This window comes from Calidris pugnax, unplaced genomic scaffold (assembly GCF_001431845.1).
Source record: "Calidris pugnax isolate Ruff unplaced genomic scaffold, ASM143184v1 scaffold42, whole genome shotgun sequence".
Taxonomy (NCBI): Eukaryota; Metazoa; Chordata; class Aves; order Charadriiformes; family Scolopacidae; genus Calidris; species Calidris pugnax.
In genome coordinates this window covers 15,076,820-15,089,979 of record NW_015090920.1, presented here as the reverse complement: position 1 = coordinate 15,089,979, position 13,160 = coordinate 15,076,820, and the positions used below count along the sequence as shown (strand labels likewise).

The following is a 13,160-nucleotide window of genomic DNA, read 5'->3' as shown; positions in this document are numbered from 1 at the left end:
CCACAAGTGTGTATCCTATGAAAGAGCTGTAAATGCAACTATGGATGGCACAGCCATCGCTGTCACTGCTGCACCACGGCTCTGGGAAGCGACCTCACATGTACCAAAATGGATGTTTCACCCTGCTGTATTCATACAGGGATTAACTGCTAACCTATGAAATGTATTTATAAAGGCAAGCTAAAAGCCAAGCAGAACAGAAATAAAGTTCAGATAATTCTGTGGCTTAAGTTTAAAACCTTGCAAGCTGTAACATTTTCTGTCATTAAACAAGAAAAAGGTCATGACTTAAACGTCTAGAATAGTAAACAACCACCTCCCATTATCTGATCATGGGTGGGATACTCCCATTCCTAACAAAAAGACGTATCACCAGTCTGTCTGTTGGCAATTCAGGCAGAGAAATATAAATTACTGCTAAAGTGGCATTTTCAAGGCAGGCACACGAGGCCAGATTCCCATAGCAGTGCTGCCACCGGGGCTGCGCGGGGGGACGTGGTGGCCTCCTCTCTCCTGGCACAGAGTGGAACCACGCTGCAGGGGAGAGAAGGTGCTGCATGTCCCGCCGTAACTGGCAGAGGACATGGTGATGCCAGCAGGTGAGTGCCGTGGGGCTCGAGCCCGAGGGAGCAGGGCAGCCAGTGACAGCCTGCAGGAGAGACCTTCCCTCGCACAGGTACCATTGCTGGTGGGTCTTGAGCAACCCGTAGGGTTGAATTAGCAATAGAGAACTGCCCTTCAACCGAGATGTCACAGGAGATATCCACAGCAATAACGCCTTCCTATGAGTACTAATCAATCTTAAACTCCAAATAAACTTATTTAGTAAAATGGAAAAAAATAATAGCTGCAGATATCTGAGAGTCTTTAAAAACCACTTTGGTATTCCTGAATAGAACATGCAGGATAGAGGTAGGTGAACAAACTGTTTCTCATTAGGGCATTGCTTGTGCTTTTGAAGTAAGATGCGACCTTTAGCTAGTTAATTAAAACCTTAGTTAGTGGTATTATGTCACAGAGTCTGTGTGAGCTGTGCCTTACTCCTATCAGGCCTACACCATAACTTTGTTCTTGCTCACAATTTTATGACATTACATGTAATTAAGCTTTTTTACCTGAATTAAGGCACCACTGTCTTCATTCAGTTTGTCATCATGTTTGAACTCCACTGTCACTGCCTTGTCACAGTCAACTGCTGCCATCTCTACATCTGTGGTGTTGTTCATGTAAATAGCACCAAAGAAGTCCGTAGCTCTGAAGCCTACCACCAGATTAAAACAAAACAAACATATTATTTTATTTAAAAAGAGGAAAAAAAATTGACATTATTCTGTGACTTTCTTTTTATGGTCAGTCAGTTTTGCTTACTGAAACAGGAACCATTTTCCCTCAGGGATTTGTAGCCCCAGGGACCCACCAACTGTCCTTGCAAATGGCATTTTTTGACAGTTGGGTGAGAGGGAGCGCTGACGGGCCATGAAGCCACGCTGTGACACTGAGATCACCTAGAACCTTCTGCGCTGTTGAACCTGGCCACTTTGTGTGTGTATGTTTCTCAAGTACTTGCATTTGAGGCAAGAGAGAATGCTTGGAAAGTAGACACGGTAATGTCATTTGCAGTACGGAAATGAAGGAACATGTAAGCCTCCAGCAGCAGCACTATTTTATACCACTTAACTTGCAATCCGAGTGCGTAATGAGCAGAAGCCTTACTCATATTTGAAAATTAATAATTACGGAGGCATATACAGGAAGACATATTCCTGCATTTTATCAGTCTATCCAATTAGTTTTCAAGATATACTAATGAAGGTAAACCAGTTAGCCTGATCTTACAAATGATCTGTACAACACCCTATTATATAAAATTCTATATTGTCATACGCATTCATGTTTATTTTCATTCCCAATGGGTACCATTACCTGTACTTGTCCGAACCCTCATTATTGCATCAAATCCGGTCTTTTTTTCGATGTCCTTCCTGAGGTCACTTAAGAACTGTGTGCTGTCAGCATCCAGCTAGAAACGCAAAGCACAAGCTGCAGTTCACCACTGGGTGTCAGCAGCAGAGCAGGAACACAACCCTCCCTCCCTCTGACACCCCCACCCTGCCCCGGTATCAAAGCTGTTCTTTTCATGCTTAACCTCTCTCGTTTCCTTTAAAAAGAGATAAACCATGTTGATGGTTGTTTAGTGAACAGAAACATATATATGCACGTGTCCAGCAATTCATCACTAGCCTTGGACATCAGGAATTTCTATTCAATCAAATTATCTCCAGTAACACCCGTTTTTGCACTCAGCCTTGCAGCCCAGGTAGGATTTTATGGCACAGCTTAAGGAATTTACAGAGTAGTCTGGCTGCCTTCCCCAAAAATGCTTTTGCAGTTTAGCTCCTGACAGAGAATCCCCTACTCCCCAGAGAGATGCTCGTGACGTTTTAAACAAACAAGTGTTCATTAATGGCTTTTTTTGGGTCTTTATCAAAAGTATTTTTATCTGTTATATACAGGAGTAATTGACTTCCCCGCTCAGATGCCAGTATATTTAAGTAAGTGGATTTAATTTTAAAATACCAACCAGATTACTGGTCCAAGATATGTATTTTAGCCTGATCTGTCATTTCTAAGTTTAAATTTTACCCGCTGGAGTTTATATGCAAGCTTTCTGCAGTCATCTGCTTTTATGTGAAATGTCAAAGCACATGTTGAAACAAAAAGAAAAACAACAAATCCCCAGTTGGTACTATCTGAAAGGCAGGAAACCTGCATCACTTACCTGGAAATTGTTGTACTTGTACAATGTTCCTCCCGTGTACATTGTGATGAGACCCATGGAGGCTACGTCCACGTACTGATTTGGGAAGAGGAACAAATTCACGCAGCAGCCATTGGCCACACAGTCCCTGGCTAAGGCCTCATAAGAATTTACCTGGGGCTGGAAGAGCGTCTGCACAGAATTAAAAAATACAAGTGCCATAGCATTAGATACCACAACCCAAATGCCCACTTGAAGAAAAAAAGATGAAGTGGAAGTTTTAAGTCAATTAAAAACACATTGTCCCTGCCCGTACACTCGTGTGCAGGGAACCAAACCAGTACATTCATAGAGAACTCAATCGCTGAACAGGAGGGTAGCAAAGGCTCTCGATGGGTGGGACAATTTGCTGCTGCTCTAGCACACCTTGGTCCTCCTGTAGGGCCAGTGTCAATACTCCTACACAACCAGGGCACAGTGAGAACGGGACTATTGTACAATTAAACAGCACATCTTTGCAAAAGAAAATAAATGAAAAAAGATCAAGGCTCTATTAGGGAAATTCAGCATAATAGCACTCCCATGTTAACTCAAGAGTAGGAAATACCTTTTCTTTATCGGTATTGAGTAGTTTTTTGTCATCTCTGTTTCTTAGCTTCCCTGGTGCTTCTGCAGTTGGCAATGAAGAATGGAAGATAAACAATTTTCCAGCACATTCTGCAGCCTGTTTCAAAGACACCATATTGGCATATTTATTACTGCTAAGATAAAAAAGCCTAATTTTCATACATTGTGGTATCTCAGAGAACAGTGTAAACTTTCTGCAAGATCCCCAGAGTTAAATAACTCATTTAGACACTCAAAACTTGATGGAAGTAAGTCCTGAAACAAAGAGAGAATTTTAGGTCAGTAAATCCCTTAGTCTAGCACACAAGTATGTTGGCTGATGCATTGTTACAGCAATTTCTATATATAAATCTAATATCTTGATGGGCAGAACTAGGAGTGCCTCTCTTGGAGACTTTCCAGTTAGATACAAGCATTATGCAGCAAGTATCAAAAGTCAAAATACTAAACTGGGGAAAATTAAAAGGAAATGTAATTTAATAAAAATAATTCCTTTCATTCAGGCACACTTGTGTTCGCTACATTTTTACAGAGGAGTGACGATTACACTCCTGTACTAGATTCCACATTCAAATGTACACTAAAATCCAGGAGCATCAAAACGTGTGATGAACATTTCCTCCTGTCACTAAGAAATTAACTGTCAGTTTTATTCCAGTTTTCTATTTTTATTTAGAACTCTAATGAGAACATGATTTTTACTGAGATGAGAAACTACTGACAGAAACCCCTGAATTCCAAAGAGAGTAACAACAGTAGCAGTACTGCAGGCATCTTTGTACTATTAACAATCTTTTCCACCAAAATTTAGTAAATCCAGTTTATCACTTCTGCTTACTAGTGAGACAGCTAATGGGAAAGAACAGAATAGAATAGAGTATTTCAGTTGGAAGGGATCTACAACAATCATCTAATCCAGCTGCCTGACCATTTCAGGGCTGACCAAAAGTTAAAGTGAAGTGAAATGAAAACTGATGAGCAATTCTGAGGTCTCCAGGTATTTAAGAAGTTGGGTGAAGGTGAAGGGATGAAAGGAGAAAAGAGGGATTTGTCCTTTTCCTGCTCCGGACTTAAGCACACATCCAGGTTAAAACTGCAATACTCAAGACTACAGACACAAACCAGCTTTGGTACTCTTTCTCCTCCAGATCTTGAGATGTTCACAAGATAAAGATATTCCCCATTTCTATATAAGCTACGGCATTCTTCTAGGAAAACTAAAAAACCTCTTTGCTATGGCAGAAATGCAATTGAAGACTGTATCTTACTCTTAACAGAGCTGAAATTTCACCCCTAATATTCCAAGTGTAATTATCTTTAATCACAAATGCCAATTTCCTCAATTCCTTTTAAAAAGCATTCTGCTGAAAACTGAAAGATCTACCAAATACCTGTTTGTCATGATAGGCAAATTTTCTATAATGTATATATATTATTTCTAAAAGTGTATTAAAATTAATCTCAAATAGGAACACATATTGAGTACATACATATATGCATATTAATAATTCACAGTGAAAATCCTTACAAATTATAACTTTAAAATATAGAGCTAAATAAAAAGCTTAATTAAGAGCTGCTTTCTTTTACAGCCAACATCAAAGGAAATTTACAGGTATGGCCCCTAAATTTATTTTGAAGAAGTCCAGTATTATGGAAGAACTGTATTAGTCAAGTATTCGGTGGAAGCTGTAACTAAACATATGTTTTGCACATATACCTTCTGGCAGCATGAATAAATAACCAGAAAATAGGTATTAGTGAAATATTCAAGAAATGTGCATTTTCGGTTCATCTACTCAAGATTATGCTTTACTTACACACACAGCTGCAGATAAATCAACTACTCTAAAACACCACTGGCTGTTCTCTGCTCCTACAAATCTCGTGGTGAACTGTGATGGCATTCTTTTAATTGGCAGCGCTCCATGGAAATGTCAGCACTTTAGGGGATGTCCTGGACATACAGAAAGCAACTTGGGGTGCATCTTGACCTGTGGATTCATTTTCAGCTGTATTCAAGCTGTGAGAATCTGTCAGTTAAGCAGAAAGCCTCCAACCCCTACCCGATTCAGTCATAAATAGTCATAAAAATCTTGTTTTGCACAAAAACTGAGCAGAAGCGGGAGAACAGGCAGAGGAAAATCAGATCTTACACTGACTCTTTTCCTGCCCTTCACACATGCAAGGACTGGATGCCTGTACAAACACCCAGAGCATCTATTTGTTCTGTTGCAGTAACTAAACTCTTTTCTATTTCTCTCGAATGCTTAACGAGAATCCAACTCCTGCTCCTCATCTTCTCCTAAACATCCATCCTACGTGGAATAGACTCTAGGGATTGTTTTCCCTCAATAAGCAAAATCTGGAAACAGATGTTATGCTTGTCAGTGTTCTCATTTTGACTAAAGCAGTTCAAACATACAGTTAGAATAACGGAACATTAGTGCTGGAAACAATCAGCAGCTTTTTTTTCTAATTTCCGATTTTGATTTGTAAGAGGACCTGGAACTGGCTTTTAGCAAATGGAATTTCTGCAGCTTATCAAGTCTTATTCTCATTAAAGAGCTGCTTCTCTTACAGAGAGGAACATTCTAACCTTTAGTGCCTCCATGCCAGCCTGGATAACAGGAGCGAAGACAGTCTCACTCTCGTTAGTGTCTGCAAACATCTCTGGAATCTGGTCCAACAAGCTATGAAAGACAAAAGGATAGCATTTGAACTGGGTAGCATATTTTGGATAATCCCTAAACATACCTTGTAACACACCAAGTCTTCACACAGGAAGAAGTTTTCCATGCAAATATATATTAAAAAAATGAATTTTGCTTGCTCAATTTCTTAGGATTCTAGCCAGAATAAAACAAAATATGAATTTTCAAATTCTATGAGATGCATTAATTCAAGGCTGGTAATATAAACGAACATACAATAAATAAGAAATAGCTAAAAAATTAAAGGAGTTCTATTGTGCTGTAAGGACTTAAGAGTTCTCAGACGATACCCAGGTGTGCATCATATACATTGCAAGAGGAAAAAAATGCACCATGGCACACAGCTGCAACCCCCCTCCCATTTTTGAAGAAGCACAGCATGGTTTACACCTGGCATAGATATGCTTTCGAATTCAGCACTGTGGGGGGGTGTTGAATCACTTTGTCTTTCACTTAATGGTGGAAATACATGGCTTGAAGCATCTGCTGGCTTCTGAAGTATTTCAATAAATACATGTACCCCCCAAACCCAATAACACAATTGACTAAAAGGTGTAATGCTTATCATAAGCATTCAGATCTTATTCATGTAAGGAATAATTATACTTTACTTGATAACGACAGATCGTGATTCCTGAAAATTTACAAGGAAACCATCCAGCAAAGGAACAAAAACTTCTCCAACATCTGAGACCACCATCATCTGAGGCTGAGCTAAGCTGCTTTTTACATTAAAGAAGTGAAGGACTTTGTTATAAGTGACAAAACCAACTTGAATTGCTGAGGATTCTTCTTGCTCTTCTCTGTAAGAAAAACAAAAACAACTGGTTATAAATCTGAAAGTCTGACTTTGCAATAAAAGCATTCCTTTGAAATGCAAGACTGCTTTCAGATCATTATCTGTACTGAGCACAACAAAGCAAACAAAACCAAGCAGATGTAATCTTTGCCTTAGGTCAAATTAAAACACCCTGATAAAGTTAACTGCTGTACTATTTACTTTTTAAAAAAATATATATTTACATGCATCCTATCCAAGCAGTCAAAAGTCCCTAAGATAAAGAATAAACCATGTTGTCCTCAAAACATGGAATAAAGAGAACAGGACAATTAGTTACAAGATACAATCAGAAAACCAGCTTTATTTAGAATACATTGTAATTCAGTGACACTAATGATGGATGCCTAGTAAGAATAGTATCCAGGCTTAAATCATGTCTGGTGACTTTGGTGGGTCAATCTCCTGCTTGAGCAGGACTGCTTTTAAGCAGCAAAAGCTGATAGATCCTCTGTAGCTGTGTATCACACAGAAAACATGTTGTAGAAATTGCTCATTATTGCTATTAAGTTCCCAGGGCAACCAAAGACAGCACACTGCTGCTGTGAGCTACGCCTGCAGGAACACCGCCAGCAGCAGGCTCAGGCTCTGCTCCCATGGAGGTAACTCCTCTAAGCAGTAGCCCACTCTGCCATTAGTAGCAATGTACTAGTACTAGTTAGACCCTTACTAGGTTTGCAGTCCTAAATTTAGTGAGCTTTTCCCTAAAAGGCAATCCTATTAAAAAATTTGACTCAATTACTAACAAAATAGCACCTTCTAGTAGCAGGGTCTTCCTCTCTTAAATGGCAAACCAAACCTCTAGCATAAAAAATGCCAGGGAGGAAGCCTGTGGTACTTCCAATTCCTACAGGTCAGCCCACACGCTCTGTACAGCAACGTGAAACATTTAAGCAGCCTACTCACGGTGAGGTGTCACAAAACCAGCGTTTGCTTGTTTGAAAGACTGTCATATTCAAAGTACTGAAACTTGGAAATCCCAGCTATGCCACTGATTTAATTTATAACCTGAGAGGAAATTATTTAATTTCTCTATGCCTCAGTTTCCATTTGTAAAAGGAGAACAGCAAGAATTACTGCTTAATCTCACCAGACGTAGAACTATGTACCACAAAGGTCTTTGAGACTGCAGCAATAGGAACCACAGAAATAGCTGAGCTGACTTTATTTTCTTTAGTTTACGAAATAAGTCACTCATGGGAGGTTACGATTGTAAAAAATATAACACAAAGAAATATGCTGATCAACAGACAGGATACCATAATGTACACAGACTCCTACAGATATTACTATCACACCAAAAGAATTTAATAACAGAGCCCTACCATAGTATTTCCGATTACTACCCCCTTAGGGCAAAAAATCTACTACTTATCCTTTACTCTAACCTCTGAAGAAACAAAGGAGTATTAACAGTCACCCTGAGCCCTCATCACAGTAAAGCAGCCAGAGTTTGAAAATATTTATCCTCTTAAGGAGTGTAAAGCCTTGGACCCACCAAAATCAATGGCAAGGCCTTCATCCCACTCCACTGCAACCAACAGATTGCATTTCATGACTTCACAAATGCTTGCGGAATCAAAAGGCAAAATACAGAGGAGAAAACACAAATATACTTTTACTGCAATTCTTGCTTATTTTTTTTTTTTTTACAGCAAATAGCAAAAAAACTGTCAGCTTTCTTCCTGGCTATCAAATCTGTTTGCCTTCAGAGCAAAAAATTTTTAAAAAATTGTCATCGGCAGTTTCACAAGCTCCATCTAAAAACTGAAGCTTGGGAGAGAAATAATTTTTCTTGTCTACACTCTTTACCTTTCATGTCAGTTTAGAATGTTAATCTACCATTCATGTTTTATGAGAACACAGCTGGATGAGAAAGGGGCTACTTTGATCTAAACCAAATAAATATTCTATATTGAACACACTCCATAAAGAAGCATTTTAAATAATTCCACCAATATACACAAACTCAAACAAATGCCTCATTTCTGAATGTAAATTTCTAACCACTCCCAGCACTCAGACACTATTTTCTTAGTAACATGATTAATGGGGAACATTCAGGAACTTGATGAGGACACAGTATTACTAACTTTCTGCACATACAGCACTGTCCTACTTCAAAGAGAAGGATCCACATCATCCTAGTAGTCCCAAAGTTGTTGCACAGAGGGTATTTGGGACAATTTTTCCAGGTATTGCTCTTACCTGTGGCAGCCTGTACTGCCAGACTTCATCCAATTTCCTCTATCATAGTTTTAAAGGCTAGCTGTGAATGAAGCAGCTGATTGCCTATGTAGCTCACATACAATAGTGTCTTTTTTAAAGTCTCAGAATGAGATGTCTGAATCAATGTGCATCAATGCATTCAAATGTGAGGTTTTTAATTATGCACCTAAAAATCATATTTGCATAACTAGTTAACCTGATTTTCCATGCTCACAAGCACAATTTCTACAACACATTTCTCTGTATTTCTTTAAATAGCAAAATTTGAAAATGCCTGCTCTAAAATTTCAAGCAAGCAAATACTGGGTTTCTGCTGTGCTGCAAGTCTACAAAAACACAAAGTTCTTAACACCAGGTCTTTGGCCACCTACCTTGAAATCCTTTCTTTGCTAACTCAAACTTCTCACTCCACAGTGAAGTGGCACACACCTTTATACCAATGGCCTTTCTGTGCCAGACATTGCTTTGCTACCCCCCAAGCCTTTCCTCTTAAAGATCTGAGCAGAGGGTGAACTCCCAACACAGGGTTTTCACCTCGTGCGGCAACAGCAGAACATTTTTGCACGTGTCTTTGTCCAGCAACAGAAAATGAACACACATTGACCTTTGTGTCTCAGCAGCAAAAGAAAAGATTCACCACAAATTTGTGTGGAATGCCTTACTTTTTTTTTAATTAGTACTGTTGAAAGACAACAGACAAGTCTGAAGAAACTGAAGGGCTTGCCCTTTCTTTATATTTTTTATTGCTTTTTTCAGTGGACATGAATACTTTGCCCCTGCAAAGAAATTTTTTAGCAGCAGATCTCTGCAGAGTGCTGGTGAGGAGAAGAATTAAAGTGTCTTTTTTGTGGTGTAGATATACTTGCTTTCTTTTTTCCTCAACTTTCCCTATTCAAGCCTAGGTGTTTCTAAACTGCCAACTGCTTTTTGTTACTACTCATTCCTTTTATTATCTTCAGAGTCATGAGCAATCCTGACGGAAAGCTCTGAGATATGTTCAGGATAATATCAAACACTTGTGTCTCTAGTACAATCTTCAATGACAAAGTACTTGAGAGATGGCCTTACATGGGCATCTGACAAACTAACTCCTCACCCTGGACTGGAATTTATTTCCTGCACAGAGATCTCAGAAGGACATATGATAAAAGATTTTTAACATTTCCCAGATTATCTCAAGGATCTCATCTCCTACTGTTCCTCACTTTGCTCTCTCCATTTCTTAAGTCTGTTCTCCCGCTGCAATTGCTGTTACTTGGAATGCATTTTCTTTCTGTATGATCTTCAATGCTTTTACATACCTTGGTTGAGAAATGTCTTGTCTATTTAATTTCTCAGTCTTTCACTGCTCTCGTTTAACTATGTGTGTCTACATTATTTAAACACTGATGAAAACTATACTAAAAACCATACTAAATGATACCACCATTAATACTGATCAGTAGTAATAGTACTACTGTGTGCTTAATGTTCACAAAGGAAATGTGCTATATTTCATAAAAGGTTTGTTGCCCACAAGATTTGTTCTCCTCTCAGATACATACTGTGACAGAAAAGTCTCACAGCACAGCAAGAAGCTTTAAAAGTTTTGATAATTAACAATAAAAGCTGAAGAAACAAGTCACCAACACTATGGCTTTAGAGAGACTTACCATTCTTGAGTATTCTGGTTTAGATATTTCCCTGTTTAATTTCATAGGAAAAGCAGCATTGCAGTAAACAGAACTACAGCAAGTAAAATCAAAACTACAAGCTGGGACTTCGCTGATAATACCACTAGAGTTCACTACAAGAAAGGAAAAGAATGCAAGCTACATGTGCAGTTAGTATAACAGATTTTTTTCCATTCATATAGTAAGGCCAGACATCAAAGTTTAAGAACTGCCAGCAGCGTTAAAATTAAAATTTGGTCACTACCATCCCCAAAATGCTTCTACTGTAAATTTTGACATTTTCTGTTGCTTGTTTCTACCTCTCAACATGCAAACCTGCATGAAAACTGCAGTGTAGTCAGCTAAGCAAAGCACACGTTTCTTTACCTTGGAAGTTTATCTAGCAGGGTCTTCAGTTCATCACATATGAGTTTAACTAGGCCACTGTTTATGTTTCTGTAGGATACGTCAATCATGAAGATATAAGCTGGCGGCTTTGGAGGCTTGTTGTTCTACAGAAAAATTGACCATTCACAGGGAAAATTAGACAATGTCCTGTTATGTCAAAATAATTTACACCTGGTACCATAAGGCAATCTAAATACAGTGTTCAGTTGTTTGAAAAACACTATGGTTCATTAATAGTAACTACTGCAGAAAGCTGACACGTATTGGGTAGAGTCCACCCTCAGAATACAACATTATTACTGGAAAATAGCATCCTAGTGGAATAAAATATGTAAAGAGTGACAGTTTATGAGATAAGATTAAACACACACATTTTCTGCTGGAATTCAAGTGTTTAAACAAAGTTGCCTTTTGGCTTTTTTCTGTACGCATACTGGTTTCACATTCCCTGTATCAACATGCAGTACCATTCTGTTAATGTGAATGCTTAAATTCAGTTTTTGTTAGTGTTTGCCTCTAGCAACTGTTAAGTGATTTTAAACCAATCTAGAAACAGAAAATAAAACTTAGGTACTAAACCAGAATTAAAGAAACTCAGTTCTTAGCAGTACTAAGTGCTGAACATCTGCATCCTGTCTGTCTGTCTTGCTGGCTCATGTTCCAATGCATTCTGGTCAGCTGAACTGTACTTTCAGGAATAAGCCAACTGTCTATAAGATAATCAAAGCATGACTGTGGAACATTCAATGTATGTAACTGCTGCATACACAGCAGCGACTTGGGCTGGTATGGATTCCTTTGGGAATTCCTCTTATTCATAATGTAACTGGCATACACATCATGACATACACTACTGACACGAGTTTCTGTAAGAAGATGAAATATTTTTGTTTCCAAATAAAAGAATGTAATGCTTAGAGATGTACCCAAGAAAAAAATGATATAAAGTGAACATAGCAACAGTAATCATCATACTCCCTAAGATCAGCTTTCCTAATTCCCATTGAGGTAAGTAGTGGTCTTTACTTGGTAGAACAGCTTTTCTGTTACACTGTTTCACTGTCTTCCTACACAGAGTTCTGACCACTTAACAACTTTATTTAACAAATTATACTTGTTAAACTAAGCCTCAGAAAAATCCATTTAAGACAAAAATGATCTAACTCTTGAATTACAACTTATCCATAGTCCCTGGCACACTTTAAACTAAACATTATACCCTTGATCTTACTTCATTGTAATCATGTAAAGCAGGATTAATTCCTGTGAACTAAAACCAGGCAGTATTTTTAAAACCTGTTTTGTTACTGTACTTGGATTCTAGTTTCAAAAACTGCAACAGCCTCTACTTCTAAACTCTCCTATCACATCACCATTTATAAAGAATCCCTGTGTAATTTCTGACAAATATATGGTAGAAATGAGGACTTGTGCTCTTGCCACATCCGCTTAGCAGGAGTGCAATAATGCAAAACAGCTGTTATTTGTTAACATTTTTTGTAGCTGTTCATCCTTGTCATTTGATAAGCACAAAAGGAAATGACTTTTCAGTTCTGGTCTTAAACTGGATTTATAAAAGAATTAATCCTTTGCAACTTGGAGCAAAACGAAAAATGAATTACACAATAATGTTAACTTCTTTAAAATTTAATGACTTGGCATTTCCAACGTAATTGTTAATTTTGTAAGAGATTCTTTTTTGTAACATTCTACTAAAGTCTATGGATGGATCTTTGCAACAAGAAGACAAACCATACTGGATGACTTATCAAGGAAACTCCCTGATTTAAGCTATATGGCAAAAGCCCCTGAAGTGAAAGATGCATTGTGATGATGGCTGCATCACACAGGGTTACACGTTGGGGCAGAGAAAAAGAACTGCGAAAATGGCACAGAGCCACTCAGTACACATGAGTTTTCAAAGTTTAGCTGCC

At 38.4% G+C, this 13,160-nt stretch overlaps 1 protein-coding gene across 4 annotated transcripts in view; it reads right to left on the bottom strand.

The window, feature by feature from the left end:
• The window catches only part of SEC24D (SEC24 homolog D, COPII coat complex component), a 57,452-nt gene that overhangs the window by 7,560 nt on the left and 36,732 nt on the right, over positions 1–13,160 (bottom strand). For all 4 annotated transcript variants that reach the window (XM_014949922.1, XM_014949920.1, XM_014949923.1 and 1 more), the window contains 7 exons: positions 11,206–11,330; positions 6,711–6,902; positions 5,985–6,078; positions 3,366–3,482; positions 2,780–2,950; positions 1,924–2,020; positions 1,116–1,261 (listed from right to left, as the gene is read on the bottom strand). In XM_014949922.1, coding sequence (XP_014805408.1) covers positions 1,116–1,261; positions 1,924–2,020; positions 2,780–2,950; positions 3,366–3,482; positions 5,985–6,078; positions 6,711–6,902; positions 11,206–11,330 — 942 coding nt within the window. The remainder of the gene's footprint in view (positions 1–1,115; positions 1,262–1,923; positions 2,021–2,779; positions 2,951–3,365; positions 3,483–5,984; positions 6,079–6,710; positions 6,903–11,205; positions 11,331–13,160) is intronic.